Below are 16,583 nucleotides of genomic sequence, written 5' to 3'. Positions count from 1 at the left end.
TTTGTCCCAAGCACACCGCGTTGCCTTCCTCCAAGACGTCCCCTCTTGTCAGGCCATGCACGCTGGAACCAGTTTTGCAGCATTTCAAGGTACGCAGGTGTCAGTGGGGTTTGGCCATTTTTTTGTCTCAGTTTTGGATCAAACATACCAACGGCTGTGTCTGTGAGACTGGAAGAAAGGTGGCCTGTTATTTTCCCACATTTAAAAAATATCCCAACCTGCAATTATTAATCACACCGGTTGTTCACCCGTTTTAACGGAAGCTTGTTTTTCTTTCCAGAAGTTCAATTGCAGAGGCATACAAAGGCTTCAGCCTCTCCATTTGCCAATAGGCACAATGCACTTTGTAAGATTTCAGATTTCACGAGGGAATTTTCCTCCAAAATCTAAATGTGAGAAAAAAACATAATTTAGTGCTACAAGCTTTTCTGAAAAGCGGTGGTTCCTTAAAGAGGGAGAGGATGAGCAGGGAGGGGAGCTATCCTTAAGGCATAAATAGAGGTACATGCTGGGAAGCAGAGTTGTATTTTAAGGCATTCGTAAGCATTAGCCTAGTGATAGAGTTTTCTTTAGCAACTGCATGTTGGAGGATGAGAGCACACTAAGTGCAGCTAACAGAAAGCATAGTACCTCGACGGGAATTCAAAGAAACAGCGGGGGGAAGAAGCGGCATTAAGCTTTCAAGGTGAAGAGCCAATGTGCAAATTCCCAGAACAGGAAGAGGGCCTCGAGAGAGCTCGGCTTTCAAATAACATTAAGGCAGGAAACGTAAATGGACAGAAGCAAAGCAAAGGCAGCGCCGAGCTGCCTCCTGCCTGCAGTGAGGAGCAGAGCTCGCAGGGCCGCGGGACCAGGCAGTGCGGGGGCTTCAGTAGCACTCAGGAAGCTGAGCCATGACCCAGCCCCAGCCACCAGCCCCCGGTCAGCCCTGGCAAATGCCTGGAGGTCTAGGTGTGCTTTTTCAGACTGGAATGTATTTGCATCCCCCTTTTACACTGGGCAGGCTCCAAAGGTGGAGGGTCACACAGCAAACAGCCGCTGGCTCCGGGAGCGCAGCTGGGAGCTCCTGGCTCCTCATCCTGGCCAAGCAGACCACTATGAAGGATGTCAGTTTTTTGTGTGCTGCTGGATTTTGGGGGCGTCCATCTCACACCTACAAGGACTGCATAAATAACTAAGAATTGCATGCCATCAGTGTAGAACATTGTGCTTCTTCTTATTGCAACACAGTTGTAGCACATTTGATTCTATTTGTAAGGATGTCCCAGGAATAGGACTGTTAATGTGCCTCCTTTTTGATATCTCAGAGGGTTTTACAAATATAGCTCTTAATCCGGCAGCATTCATGCCAAACCAAACACACTCCACCTGTGCAGAGTTGCTTGAAGACAAATTTTGTTCTCAGCTATATGCCTTGGAGCCCTCTGCTCCAATTATCTTACACACATATAATTGTGTGTACAATATAGCCTCAACTAATTAAATTTCAGGAAAATAGGAGAGCACTTCAGCGTTGTGTGGGATTTGGTTAAGAGATCTCAGAGCTGTCAAAGAAAAGATTCATCTCACAACTCTTCCTCCTTACAGTAAACATGCCTCAGATCGGAGCCAAATATACTCTGCACTTCACACATCTGGGTATTAGCTCACTTTCATTATTGTAAATTACTTCCAGGAGAAAGACTGAATCATGGAATGGAGGGGGCTGAGAAATCTGCTTGCCTTAGAGACATTCATTTGATGTCATCTTTTTTCCCCTGCTCTTTTACCTGCTTTTTGGATTTTCGTCTTTGTTGCTTCCTTATTGCTTTTCTAAGGCAATATTGTCATAGCACATCCTTGTGATTTTTTCATCATGATCCATTGGTGCTGCTATGCCGTGTCCAAACCACACTATGATGGCATTGCTTCAGCCCTTGAGGTGTTTAGAGGCTCTCTTAATATTCTGCCAGCGGTCGGAGGCAAAAGAGGCCAAACAGAGGCCTGGACGTGCAGGTGATCTGCTCCTTCCTGACAGCCTATCCCTCCACACCAGTGGCCCCATCGGCGCCAGGTTCATGTGTCTGAGTCATGTAGGAGTTGCGGGACCGTGCCCGTGCTTGCGAGATGCCGGGCTGCTTCGTTAGGAAGTGACCAATTAGCCCGGCGTGGTGGGCAGTACAGGGGCCTGGGGCTGCACCTCCGCTCGGGTTTTGTCTCTGATCAGCAGTTCAGCTATTCCCTCTCCGTACCTCGGTTTTAAGCAGAAATCATTCCACTGACTCAGCTGGGTGCAATGGGGCTTAATTGTTGTCTATAAAGGGCTTTGGAATCCGAAGTGATCGACGCCGTGAGCGTGTGTGCAATTAGGAATTGCGTGCCGTGCTGTGGGCTCAGCTGCAGGGCCTGAGCGAACAAACAAGTTCATTTGGCTTGGAATGGCAAACGCTAAGAAACTATGCAAAAGTACTCTAAGTCGGGCTTTTTATTTTTATTTTTTTTTGAAATTTAGTGCTAATGGATCCATTGTTTCATGTAAAGGTTTCTACCACTTTTGTTATAGTGTGTGTGACATTCACAGTACTCTTTGTTCCATTAGCAAAGTAATTTGAGAGAGTTTATTATCCTTTGGAGACTTCACTGCTTGCTGTTTAACTTCCATGTGATTGGACCCTGGAAATATCTCTTAAAATAGTGCACGAGCCTAAAAATAGTGATGAATTAGTCGTTCCTTAGGAATAAAATAATTAATTTGGTGCGCTTTGGAAGATCTGAAACGTTAGGAAACACCACTTACTGCTTCCTCTTTCTCTTCAGAGCCACCAAAACACGTGGAAGGCTTTATGGTGGAGTCAAGGTGCCTCTTGCCTCGCAGTTTGAAATCGTAATTTGTTTGTATCAGCTACAGTTGCTTTACTTCAGAGGAACAGAGAAATAGCATTTAATCAGCATGTTCTGAATCACTGGTGAAAGGAATCGCTCCCTAATCTGAATTTATTGCACCAGGCCACACTCTAGATGCGAGGAAATGGCACACGGTGTTATTCCTGGGCCCAGCAGCCGAGGCCGCCTGTCGTGTCGGTGCCCGCGGGACTGCGCCCGCCTGGGTCCCACTCGCTAAGTGGCTCATGCGCCCCGCTGAGTGAAACGCGCTCGCTCTGATTCACCGAGAGAGCTCAGCGGTGGGCTGGCTGCTGGAAAGCATCGGGGTTCGCTGAGCCACACGTGTGGGAATATTTTCTCCTTGCCATTAAGCCTTCAGTCACTCGGGGTTGAGGCAGCGCTGCAGGCAGCGGCGGCGCGAGCCGGGGAAAGTCGGTGAAGGGTGAGCTGCGGCACGGGGGCGTGCAGGAGGAAACGGAGAGCAGGGCACGGCTGCTGTCCCCCGACACAAGGGGTGTAAACCATGCTCACTGCTACAGGGGGGATCTTCAGTGCCAGGCCGCTCACTCCCTGAGCTTCAAACCCCATGCGAAGGGCAACCCTCAGCAGCAGCACCCTGCTTGGCACAGCCTCGGGGAGCCTTCCTGCCCCTTTACCAGCCTCCTCTGGGTGCTTTCAGGGACCATACCAACGTTTTTATGTTGTGGAGCCCAGAGCTGCACGCAGTATTCAAGGTGAGGCCTGAAAAAAGAGGATGGCTGCAGCTAAGCGGGCTGTGGGTCTGCAGGGAGCTCTGTGGCCAGAGGAGGGCAGGTTCTGTACCAACCCACGAGTCTCCTCATCCAAAATGGTCTTGCCTCCAGCCTCTCATTGAACTCCCACAGGGAGATGCTGGAGAGGCCAAATGGCCAAAAAGTGTCATATACAGAATGAGCAGTAATGACCAAGTGTGGCAGAGGCCCCATCACCAGGCTGGCCTCTTAAATTGCTTTGTTTTCATGCTCGGATGAGTTGCTAACCTTCCAATAAACACCAGAGTCATTATAATAAAAATGTGGAAAATGCTATCATTAAACCACACCGGTTTATTTTTCAAGTGCCTCTTTCTGGGACATCAAATTCATTTAGATCATTCTCAAAAGCCACAAATCCTGAATGGGTGCAGTAATGTGTGTGGTGGGAGGCGAGAGCACAAGGCACATTAAATTGGGTAGAGGCAGGGCTCTGACAGGAGAGCTCGGCTGGGTTTATTGCAGGGGGTTAAGACGTGACACCTCGGGCTGCTCACCCCTCTTGCCCCCAGTTTTGCAGACTGAAACCCCAGTTCATGCCCTGACGTCTCAGCTCGAGCCCCGTGGTGGAGACAGTGCAGGAGACAGAGGAGGCAGCTCGTGGAGAGTCCGAGCAGTGAGCAGTGACCAGGAGCCAGGGCTCTTCCTATTGCAGAGCCTTCCCCTCACAGAAAGACACGTTTTGTTCCAAAATAAAGCAAAAAGGCCTTAGATTCTTTCAGCTGCAGAGCCAGATGGTTAGATCCCACTCCCCATCACCTCTACAAGTTTGGAATAACTTCATCGAGGGTTTGCCTGAGCACTGGGGAAGCTGAGCAAAGTCTTGGCTCAGTCTCCGTGTTGTTGGCAAATGTGGTGCTGGGGCTAATTGTGTTAATTAAGTGAAAACATAGACGTGAGGTTTTTGAAAGAGCTTGAGACTGGCTGGACTCTGCTCAGGTGTAAACAAGTGCATGTAGCTTGTAGAAGTGACCTAAAAGGCTGAAATCCTGGGTGAGCCTGCACTAAACTTTCACAGGAGCCAGGCGTTGTTCAAAAGCTCTTTATCTGCCAAGAGGAATCAAGATTTTGTTCATCTGAGGAGTTCCTGGCACGAAGGCCCCCTCGGAGCAGCACAGCATGATCGATGTGTCCACGGGCGTGCTTGCAGCGTCTGCAGAAACATCAGTTCTGTGAGCGGGATAGGGTTACCCAGAATAGAAATAGAAGACAAATTGCTTCTCAGCTGTTTTGTTCCAATGATATTTGAAAATACTTGGGAGCGGAAGTGTGCACTGTGCTAGGGAGCCAGAGCATTCACGCACCGGCTTGGAGTATCTCGAGGTGCCGCACGTGGGTCATTCGGTGCACAGGGAGGAAAGGGTTCGGTTCAGCTCCTGGAGGGTTTATCAGCATGATGAGTTATTCAAGTTATGCCAAAAATACACAGAAAAGACACTTCAGGCAGAGCTCTAGGAATGCAGAAATCTTCCACTCCTGGCAGGAAGCTTGAGCCCACATTTGTATGTTGATGCAGCCAAACACAAGCTGCTGAGCTGCCGGCTCGGTTTGGAACCGGGGCAGGGTTGGAGACAAGTCTCTGCCTTTTCCCCAGCACCGGGTTGTTCAGAACTGACACTGCTCTCGGAGCGGGAGGAGGTATAATGGCTTTTTATTGAATGAAATAAAGCTGATAGCGCGTGTCCCATCGTGAACTGGGGTTTGGTGACCAGGGATGCGATGTGATTGTCTGTGTGCTGTACTGATGCCCTTCATTAATGGCTCTATTGAAACATGGAAGTGGTGAGGCCATTCATAATTTCCAGAGCACTCAAAGTGTGACAAAAATAGCCTGTCCATCAGCGATCTGCGCAGTGGAAGATGGAAGCCCGGCTCCATCCTTATGGTAAACCTGGGTGCTTCCAAGAAGTTGTGCCATGGCTGAATTCGACTCTCCGCATCTGGATCAATAACAAAAATGTTTTTGGTTCTGCACACACATGACTTCTTGCTTTCAGCTCAGGAAGAGGCCAGAATCCCCTCCAGAGCATCCAGGAATTTCACTGCCTCCTCACCTTTCATGAACAGGAAAAAAGCGAGGCTTTGCGCTGACCCATTTACACTTCCCCGTGTCTTAATGCTGCTTTGCAATTTTGCTCAGCATCCCTGAGCAGAGGGGCAGGGTGGATGCTGGTTCAGAGGGAGCCCGACGGCGGGCAGCAGGCTGCCCACATGGGAACACGTTGAAATAGCAACGCGGAGAGGTGAAATGGGCACACAGGAGCATGCAAGATGCTGAGAACAAAATTAATCAAGTTACTGTGCGGCCTGAAGAACAGAAATGATTTAGTCATAGTTCAGGGTATTATGCCAAGAAATTGGGTAATAAACTCAGTAAGCAAGAGGAACTGGAATTGCTCACCAATGAGCATCAGTATGACCTACTTGGTTTTATCAGGGAATCTGGGGGGAAAATTCAGCAGACTGAAAGGGCAAAACTGGTGGTTACAACCCGTAAGAAGAACTGAGCTGCTGAAGAGGAGGGGGAGCAGCACTGACAGATCCACTGCAAGCAGCAGTGAACACTTTGCTGCAGGAGAAAGTGCAAGTGGCTGCTTGCTCCAGCTCGCTGCAGCTGCTGAATCGCACGAGGGAGCAGAGCAGCCAGCTCCTTGCATCTCTCCAAAATACCTACAGACAAAACATGGTGTGGTCGCAAGGTTTCCATCCAGGCAACATACTGCAGGAGGCTGCAGGATTGGTGTTACCGAACCCTAAACACTCACGATTAACATGTGTAACAAGTGGCACCAGAGGACCATTGGAAGGGGCTGAAATTGTCGGGTCCTGTCGCTTCTCTGGAGTGTGAAGGCTTCAGGGAGGGGAGCACAAGCTGGCAGGCATCCCAAGGGAATCAGGTACTACCCTCCCAGGTCACCTTTTTCCCTAAAGAAGAGGTGGAAGAACAGAGTCATCACCGAAGGAGCTGTTCAGGAAGGGAGGCAGGCACTTGGCCGTTTTCAGCTGTGATGGCAAGGGACCAAGAGCAGACTGTGATCCCCTGGGTAGCATTCGCAGCGGGGTGAGCTGTGCACAAGCACAGCAGCCCCCAGAGCCCCCAGCACAGGCACGGTGTCTTCTCTCTTCCCACTGCTTTGCACCTCTTTAACAAGCCAATTTTGCCCTGCACCAAGGCAAGTTCAGAGGCACTGAGAAGTGCCCTGCTCGGAATTAATTTTGCTGAAAACCACCAGTTTCTTCTTACTTACAGTTCCTCCAGGGCATGTTCCTGTGCCTTGCAGCTCGTCCCTCTCTGGGCAGTGACGTGGGGGGCGCAGATCCCCTCTGGGGGTCCTCACTTGCGGTCAGTTTGAAACCTCTCTCTTCCTCCAGCGCTAAATCCTGCTGCCGTCGGGCAGGTCCTCGGGGTCTGAGGGGGGGGGGATGCTGAGCTGAAGAGAGCTTTGTGGGGCTGCAGGGGTGGCGCAGGGCTGCGGAGGGATGCTTGGGGCCGGGAGGGGGCTGCCCAGGGGCTCAGGGGTGCTTGGGACGGTGCAGAGGATGCCGGAGGCTGCGGCGGGGGCGCGGGGGGCGGCAGGGGGGATGCTCGGGGCGGCGGGGGGATGCTGCGGGCTGGGAGGGATGCTGGGGGCCAGGGGAGGGGAGGCCGAGGGGCGGCGGGGGGGAGGTCCGCGGGGCGGCGGGGGGCTGCGGGGCGGAGCCGCGGGGTGCCCCTCCCGGCGGCGCTATAAACCGGCGGGGCTCGGGCGCGGGGCTGCCTTCGCTGGGGCACCCGGGGCCGGGGCGGCCGGGAAGCCTCCTGCCCGCAGCGATGGCGAGGGGGCGGCTGTCGGGGGGCGCCTGGGGGGCCCTGGTGCTGCTGGGGCTGATGCTGCCGGCGGCCCCGCCGGCCGGCGCTTGGTACAAGCACGTCGCCAGCCCCCGGTACCACACGGTGGGGAGAGCCTCGGGGCTGCTCATGGGCGTCCGCCGCTCCCCGTACCTCTGGCGCCGGGAGCTGCCGCCCGAGCCCCCCCGCCGGCCCGGGGGTCCCGCGCCCGCCGCCCCCCGGCCCCCGGGCCGCCCCGACGGAGGGTCCCCGCCGCCCGCCCCCCCCCCGCCGCCGCCGCCGCCGCATCCCGGTCCCGGCCGCCTCCTGCAGCGCCTGCTCCGGCGGGGCTGGGGCTGGGGGGGGCCCCGGCCGGCCCCCGCCCGGCCGCCGCCCGCCGCCCGCGGAGCTCAGGTAAACCGGGCCCCGACGGCAGGGCGCCGGGAGGGGGCGCGGGGACGGGGCGCGGGGATGTCCCGCTGCACCGGGCCGGGGAGGTGGCGCTCTGGGGTGCGGGAGCCTTGCTGCGGTCCCCCTGCGGCACCCTGGGGGGCTGGAGGGGTGCCACCGGGTGTCTGGGTGCGGGAGCCTTGCTGCCGTCTCCCACCGTGCAGGCATCGCCTGGGGGGGGGAAGCACGGTGGGAGAACAACCCGAGAAGAGACCCCGGGGCATCGCTGGGCTGCGGGGAGATGCCCCCTGCACCAGGGGGGATGCCCCGGCTGGGGAGTGAGGGGAGCCGGGACCCCGCGGGACAGCCCGCGCCCTGGGGGGGTTCCAGCCCCGGCTCTGGGTGGCTGCGATCGCGTGAGTTTGCGGAAGTCTCTGCTGCATCTTGAAACTTGGACTGTGAGGTCCCAGCAGGATGGAGCGGGCAGCCAGGCTTCCTCCCGGTGAGATGCGTTCGGAGGGGCTGCACTTGGGTCTGGGGGCAGAAAAAGGAGCTGGGGGATTTCTGTGCCTGTGTTTGGGGTGTCCCAAACCTGCACCCTGCAGGGACCGAGCTGTCAGTGCCATGGAGGGGTGTTTGTGGTGCTGGAGGTGCTGAGGAGCTCCCGGCATCACCCCTCTGCAGGACCCCTCTCCCTGCCCTCTCCACTTGGCCAAGCTGCGTGGGACTGTTTTGGGGCTGTGTCCAAACATTAAATCTCTTTTCCCTCATGTAAAGCAGGAGCCAACATCCGGCTGAAATCCAGGGATGCTTTTAGATGTTGGATCGGCCCCGAAACACGTAGCCATATTCCCATCCACACCCCCCGCCTTCATTTTTTGGAGGCAATCTGGGATTATTAACTTCTGGGGAAAGCCCAGGCAGGTCAGCTCAGCCCGCGCTGTGCCGGTCCCTCCGGCAGCCTGGCTGGAAGCACGGACAGAGCCTGTGTCGTGGTGAGGGCGCAGCGCTCTGATTCCACAGCAGAATCTCCACGAGAGCCTTGCAGCAGGTCCCAGCCCGGTACCTGGGTGTTTATACGGGTGCTTGAGCCGTGGGGCTTGATTTGTGTGCGCTGTCTCTTGTGGGAACAGAAGGGGTCCGCAGTGAGGGTGGGGAAGGTCTGAGCCCACGTCGTGAGTCCGTGGCTGGTTTTGAGCACTGTTCGGAGGGGAAATGTCCTCGTGGGGAGGGCAGAGCCGGGTGATGGGGCCACAGCTGGATGTCCTGGGTAATAACCATATAATAACGTGGGGTCCTTTTCTTCTTTCAGCCTCTCCCAATTGAAGACGTGGCTCTGCTCCGCTGAAGGGTCCCGGCAGGGATGCTCCGGGCGCCGGAGGAGCACTGGCTGCCCGAGGTGGGGACTGTTTCTGTGGCTGGTGAGGAGGAGTTTCATCGGCGGCTCTCCGGGTTTCTGACCTCTCCGAAACCGTACAGACAGCTGCGTTCAAAAAAATCTGATTTTTCTTGCCCACTGTCCAGACACAGTGGTAAATTCATCTTGTTTTCAGGTCAACTTAGTGCTATAAACTTGGGGAGAAATAAACAGGGAAAATATTTATTTTGTTTATTTTTTTTAGATTTCTGTACTAGCTTGTTTGCAATATAACACAAACATGTACTGTTTGCTTCCTAGGAACCTGCCCTCATTAAAATGAGAAATGATCAAAGGAAACGTGTTTCATGGTGCATTTTATTTTATTTTATTTTATTTATTTATTTATTTATTTATTTTTTTAGCAGAAGCTGGTATGGCTCAGACAGGGCTCAGACGCTTTGGTGTTCCGGTCACTCCCAGATTTTTCTGATGTGATTTAACTCCTTGACAGAGTTTCTTCTGCAGCCGTACAGTGAATCTCCTTTAGTGCCCATTGGGGAGTTACTGCCGGGGGGTTCTCAGCTAAGAGGACCAAGTTTGAAATCTTTCCTGGACTCTGCTGAACAAAAGCTCTGCAAGTCCTCGCTGCTCTGGTTGCTTGTTTGCCTGCTTAGAGCTTAATTGTGTATTCATCTCTGCTGATGAAAGAGAAAAGTTGTTCCCCCCTAAAACAGGGTGTGGGCGCTGGGCCAGCGGGGCCGAGGCCGTAACACACGTGCTGGGATGGGCAGGATCTGGATTTTGGGTGGTCCGGCTCCTGTGGTGGGATCACAGCGTGGGGACAGCGGGGCTGCCTGCCGCCTGCTTCCCATCGGAAGGGAGAATCCCTGCTGGTGCTTGCCAGGGGGCATTTCAGCGTTTTGCACGTGAAGGATCGGTTTCCCCTCCGTGTCCCCTCTCTGTTTCCCCCACGATTTCCAAGTTTGACAGATTCCTGCTCTTCATTAGCGCAGCACGGTACGCGGATGGCACAAATGGCACATAATTGCCCCTAACCCATTAGGCTGTTGCACTTGAGCAGGGCCAGGGCTGCTGCAGTGCCAATCAGCCTCTGGAGTGGCCGCAGAGGCGGTTTGCTGTTCTCGATGGAGGTAAGTGGCAAAATGAGGTGGGAAACGTAAAGGTCAGCATCGCACGGGGGGGTGCACGGAGAGGGCGACGAAGGGCAATGTGACGAGAGACACGACTTGAGTGTGCTCCCACCCCCGTGCGCAGGAAAGAAGCACTCGTGTGTGTCGATACTGGGGCAAAACCAGCAGATGCTCGGTTAACCACAAGCCCTTTTACCTTGTAAAATATTTCTTCCTGCTGCTGCGGAGGAGCATGAGCTGATTCCCCAAAGGGAATACTTTGCTGGGGCAAAGTAATTTCCCTTGTGCTCTCAGCTCTCTGGAGGCGACTGAGCATTCCCTTGGGTCAACAATCCCAGCAAACAGGAAGAAACCTTACAAAGGCATTTAATTACCCCTCTCTGACAAGCATTAATCCAATCCCTTCTTAAAGACACGTCCCAGGAGAGCTTTGCCTCCATCCTGCCTGCGGCCGTGCAGATGCTCCGGGGTCTGTGTGCCTGGACCGGGGCGACCCCGAGACAAAACACAGCACCGGCGTTTTTGGGGGGTGGCTGCTCGTGGGGGGAACGGGGTGGCACCGGATGGCTTTGCCATGCCATCTTGTGGCCGTGCCGATGCTGTGGGACAGGAGCGCTGGGAGCAGGGCAGGGGCTCTGAACCAAGTCCCCATCTCAGAGCAGCCCTGGAGGGGGCAGCTCCCATGGGTGCCCTTCTGCCTGCATAGCCCCTGCCAAAACCAGGGGGCTGGGAGCTTGGGGCTGGGGCTGACCCGCGGCTCTGCGTGGGGATTGGGGTGGCACAGGGAGGAGCTCTGGAGCTCCAGGTCCCCATGCAGGGCACGGGGAGCCTGGGCCTGGATCCAGCCCCCGTACAGATCTATCCCTGCGATGTGGGAGCTCTGCAGGCCCAAAACGGGGGCTGGCTGACACCGTGAGGCTTTCCCAGACGGGGTGCTCCGTCACCCGTCCGTCGTGCCAGTGGGTGCGTTTTGTTCCAGCCCAAGTGATGGGCGAATCCTGGGGGCTGCAGCATGCAGGAAGACGTCCCACCCCTCCTGGCCCGAGCCTGGGGCGGCTCCGCTTCCTTCCTGGCTCCCGGCCTCTCCCAGGAGGCCAGCGGCATCCACCAGGCAGCGGGCACGTGGGGCCGGGCCGTGGCTGCTCAGGTCTGGGTCAGGAACCGCAGCCCCGCAGGAGCCGACGCGGGCTCCTGCTTGGGGCTGTGCACACAATGGCTGTGGGGCCCTGAGCGCTCCGGGAGGAAGAAAACTCCCCGAGGAATTTCCTCCCCAATGGAGCTGCCCAGGAGCTGCTCCTGACCCTGCCAGGCCAGGGCTGAGCCCTGCTGTGTCAGGCAGCTCCTGCTCGGGGCGACGATGGGCTGGGACGGTGAGCCCTCGGCAGGGCTGGTAGCCCCGGTGGTGCGGGAGATGGCCCCGGAGGTCCCTGTGGACCTGATGCTGTGTCGTGCCCGGCTGTACTGGGATGTGCCAGGATGTGCCGGGCTGTGCCGGGTCTGCAGCAGGCGCGTTCCCAGCCCGCAGGCTGTCCACAGCCTCATGCCGATGCCGCTTTGGGGAATTGAAAGGCTGGAGATAAGGGCGAGGAGACGCAGAGAGCAGGGAGATAACACTATCTCTGTGCTTTCGGCTTGGCCTATTTCAAAGTTGTTTGGGGGGCTGATAAGGCAACAGCGGCTCCGAGACGCAGGCAGAGATCTCCCTCGCCGAGCTGGAGCAACCTGGGGCTGTTCCCGGGTGCCCAAAGGGGAAACACCAGGGGCAGGACCCCTGTGCTCCCATCCTGAGGGGTGGGGAGCACCGTGCCGACGCCATGCCCATCCACGGGGTGGCTGAATGACGACTTTCTCACCCAGCGGCAGCGCTGCCGGCCTGGCCGGGCCTGGCAGTGACCCTGCGGGTGCATTCCTGCCCGGGGAGTTCCCCCCCGCCACGCTGCTATTTCCGCAGACGTGGGCACCTGCGCTGCTCCGCCACCAGCCTCGCCCGGGGTGGGTGCTCTGGGGATGGGTGCACCCAGGGATGGGTGCTGCAGAGCCCGCTGGAGGGCTCGGTGCTGCTCTCTCTTACATCCACTTTCAGTTCCGATTTACTGAGCCTGAAGCAAAGCATGCAATTAGCGTGCTGCCCTGGCTATTTAATAAAACGAACAGGGCTAATTACTTGCTAGCAGAGCCTGTTGTCTCTGGTGCTGGACTGAATTGAGCAGGGTGGTAATTGCTAGCATCTGGGAGAGGCACCGGGCATCCCGACAGACTTGCTGAATCCCACCGCTCCTGGTGTGCCCGGGGCAGGGCAGCCCTGGGAGAGCGCAGCCTTGGGTGAGGGTCTGGGACCCACCTGTGGGAATTCATGGCCCTGGCTGGAAATGTCAGCGCCCGATTTTCCTTTTTAGTGTGCTGGAATGATAGGGGCAAACACGTGGGGAGAGTGACGGATGTCTTCCCGGGGTGGTGGTTGGTACTTTCTGTGTTACACAGCACATACGCACAGGTATTCCTCGGACGGGGACGGACTGTCACCAGCCACGTCCCTGCACAATGCCAAGTGCAGTCGGTCTCTGTCTGGCGCAACACCTACAGCTCTGTTATCTGGTTGCAAATAACAAAGGGCTCGGGCAGATTCGTATCTGCCAGCCTGTGAAACAGGCACCCCCAGCTCCCGGGAGCACAGCTGAGCTGCCCGGACTTTTGCAACCCACAAAGCGTGTTATTAATCCTCCCGATGATTAATTCTCCTATCCCTATAAATCTCACCTGCAAAATGTTTACAGCTCAATAGTGCCACACACAGAGGCCTAGAGAAAGCGAGGCGGCGCGTTGCACAAGCCCTCCCCTCGCTCCCGGGCCCTCCTGCAGCACAAACACACCGCCGGCCTTTCCCTGCTCCGTGAGAGCCCCGCCGGGACCGCCGGGCACGGCCACCCCACACGGAGCTACGGCAAACCGAGGGGGGAAGGCAGCTCAGGCTGTCACCGTGTCCGTGCCAGGGACACCTGGGAAAGGCTGGGACGTCGGTTCTTAGCGCTCAGGGATAGTTACACGAGTGGCAACGGCCCTCCACAGCTGCCGGCGCGGGACCAGCAGGCATCACTGCCAGCTCTGGTCGGAGGGCGCTGGCAGGGAGGAGGAAGAGGCTGCGTGGGAGGAAGAGCTTTGCCCCGTCAGCAGCTGCCTGCTCCCACGGCTGAGGTGGGACCGGTGTCTGACGAACGCAGCGTGCAGAGGAGGCGAAGGGAGCGCCGGTGTCGTGGCAGCTTGAAAACACCCCGTTGGTCGGGCCAAAAATGCCTCTCGGGTGGAAGACGGCCCAAAGGCACGTGCAAAACTTTCTTTGGAAGTACACGGCCCAGCGGCTCCGTCACCAGCCCTGGCAAACCGCCCTCCGCCTCCCGTCCTATCGCCCTTCCACCAGCTCAAAGCGAGCCGGTGGGAGCAGGCTCGGGTTGAGCAGCCGAGTCGTTGCTGATTTCTGAATAAGGCAGACCTTAAGCTATGAGCCTTAGAGATCCGCCGCTCCTCCAGCGCGGGGAGCCTGCCCGTCCGCCCGCATTTCTGCCGTTGTGAAACCTCTCGGAGCGTGTGTGTGTGTGTTTTGTGTCGGTTACGCAACGCTGCCGGGCCGAAAGCAAACAGAGTTGGCACACAGGTGTAATTCCGTGACACCGCTTCGTGCAGCGCAGCGAGTGAATTACAGGCAGATGTCAAATCAAGAGCCTCAAACCCTCCCAGGTCAATTAGCACACGGGTCCCGAAAACTTCCCCGGCTTTCAGGTGAGCCCAAGTAGGATGTAGCTATTTGCATGAGTCAACACACAGAGAGGTAAGTGGAAGGGAAAATCATCTGTGCAGTGTCTGCTGAGTCTAATCGTGGCTCTGTCATACCAGAAGGTGCGGGAACCCCCCCACGGTCTCTCCTCCTCTTTTTTGGCTCTGGTGGGCCACAAATGGGTGGCTGTGGCTTGGGAAGCAGCAAGCTCACGTTGAAGGGGTTTGTACTGTGCAAGGGTGCACGCTTGTAGTTTCAACGTAGTTGAAACAACATAGTTTCAAGTTCTTTCCAACTGCTTTACATGAAGCTGGATGCCTTTTGGGGATGATGAATCTGAAAAATGTCAACAAATTCACAACGTACTTTAAAAAATATTTAAGTTAAAAAATAAACATTTTGGGAAAGTGCAAACATTCCATTTTCACCTCTTTGAAATGATATTTTCCCCCTTCTTACTTTACAAGCCACCAACACTTTAAAAAAAATGCCCCAAAGGGTTAAAATGTTCTGTCTGACCACCCAAAAGATTTTCTCACTTGTGCTTTTATTGCACTGAATAAAAAGAATAACTTTTTTGTTCAAATAAACTTGAAACGATTCCTTCTCCTCTCCCCCTCCCTCCAGTTTTTTGGTTTGGCCACTGAGTGGAAAAATCAATTATTCGCACTCCTCTAGCCTGATAAAAAAAAGCTTCAGGACTCCACAAAGAGGCTCAGGGGAGCAGTTATGTTATACAGCAAATAAAATGGTCTCCGAATTCCCCGACTCGCCGGCCTCCTCTCATGTCACCGCAGGCTTTGCGCAGGGCTCGGCGCTTCTGCGGCGCTGCAGGGAGCAAACCTGGCGGCGCGGGGCTGGCACCGCGACCTCAGCCATGGCTCCCAGAGCTCCCGGGGGGCCGTGCCGCCACCGGGGGTCCCGGGGGTCTGCGCCCAGCGACAGCCACCCCTCCTGTGTGCACCACCCCGCAGCCCATGCTGCCTGTAGGAAACGGGGGTGGGAAGTCCCGGAGAGAACAGCAATGCCTTTTTTCCAGGATAGCAGTGAAGACACGTCAGCAAGCATCTTTTTGGTTCCAACACCTTCCAGTTGAAAAGCGGTTTCATGCAGAACTTCAGTGGAAGTCTTTATTTCATTTTATTTTATTTTAAGCAGACTGCAAATTAAAAGCAACTCAATATTCACCGCTGGAGATTCGTATTTACCACCTCAAGCTGGCCACTGCGTTTGCTTCAGCTCTATAAAAATCTGCTAGGAAAGCAGTTGGGGCGGGAGAAATGCCACGGAGGAGAGCTAGAAAACCTGTGAGCTGGGAACATGACATGGCAGCACCAGCTCTGGGACAACTAATCTGGGTCATTTCCTCCTTGCAAAAGATTTCAAGGAAATGAAGATCAGGGATGCAAAGGGGCAAAGATGGGGATCTCCGTGTTCCACCAGAGCAAGTGTGTTCCACAGTGGGACCTGGATGGCCTCTCAGCTGGGCACGGGGGCTGCAGCAAGAGGCTCTCCTGGCCAGGAATGCTGCTCACACGGCACAGCCCGGAGCTGCAGGCCTGCAAGCTCATGACCCCCATCCCTGTGGCCTGGCATTTGGGGGACACAAAACATTTGTCAGAAGCTACATGTGTACCAAGCTGGGGAGATCACTGGGGAGAACTCGGTGTCCTGCAGAAATGGAGGCGAATGGGACGTGGGAAGGACAGGCCTGTGGCAGCTGGCCCCGGGGCTGGTCCTCAGCATGGAGCTGAGCACCCCATTTCTGAGCTCCTTCACGTGAAGGGATGCCCGCATCAGGCTGGCAGCTCCGCATGTGCCAGACTGGCCAGATCAGAGAGGCCCCCGGAGAGCTCTGCATCTCCCCACGGTCACAGGCTGTGGCAGGGTGGACAGAGCGGCTGGGCTGCATCCTGCCCGCTCAGCACCCAGCTCCCCCAGCAGCTCGGGCTCAGGGGCTCAGCTCCAGCTTCCCTCCCGTGTCGGGGTGCTCCTCGCGGGGCTGGAGGGCTGCGGGGCGGCTGCGGGGCCGGGCTGGGCTGCGGGGCTCCGGCCCTGGCCCCTCGGGGGTCCCGCTCCCTGCAGCCCGGGGGCTCTGTGCTGCGCCGGGGGTGGGGGCAACGGGGGCCGGAGCAGAGCCCCGGGGGGTCCCGCTCAGCCCCCAGCAGCCCCGGGGGGTCCGATCAGCCCCGGGGGGTCCCGCTCAGCCCCCGGCAGCCCCGGGCGGCTCCGCTCCGCGCGCCCCGGGCATCCCGGCTCCGTGCGCCCCCTCTCCATCGGCCCCGGGAGGTTCCATCGGTTCCGTCCAGCTCCGTTCCCGGGTCCGCCCGCTCCGTCCCCGTCCCCGTCCCCGTCCCCGTCCCCAGCTCCGGCTCCGCCTCTCCCCGCCCGTCCCCGTCCCCGTCCCCGTCCCCGCCGCCGTCCCCTCCCCGCCCGCCTCGCTCCCGGCGCC

At 56.6% G+C, this 16,583-nt stretch overlaps 1 protein-coding gene across 1 annotated transcript; it reads left to right on the top strand.

The window, feature by feature from the left end:
• Window positions 1-7,464: 7,464 nt before the first annotated feature.
• NPW (neuropeptide W) lies at window positions 7,465-9,199 on the top strand. Its single transcript, XM_035563322.2, has 2 exons — window positions 7,465-7,875; window positions 9,164-9,199. The coding sequence occupies exons 1-2, from the start codon at window positions 7,465-7,467 to the stop codon at window positions 9,197-9,199; spliced, it is 447 nt and encodes a 148-aa protein (XP_035419215.2).
• The last annotated feature ends 7,384 nt before the right edge of the window (window positions 9,200-16,583 follow it).

Source organism: Cygnus atratus, chromosome 15 (assembly GCF_013377495.2).
Source record: "Cygnus atratus isolate AKBS03 ecotype Queensland, Australia chromosome 15, CAtr_DNAZoo_HiC_assembly, whole genome shotgun sequence".
Lineage (NCBI taxonomy): Eukaryota > Metazoa > Chordata > Aves > Anseriformes > Anatidae > Cygnus > Cygnus atratus.
Note: the sequence above shows the minus strand (reverse complement) of the source record. Positions and strands in the feature narration are given on the sequence as shown.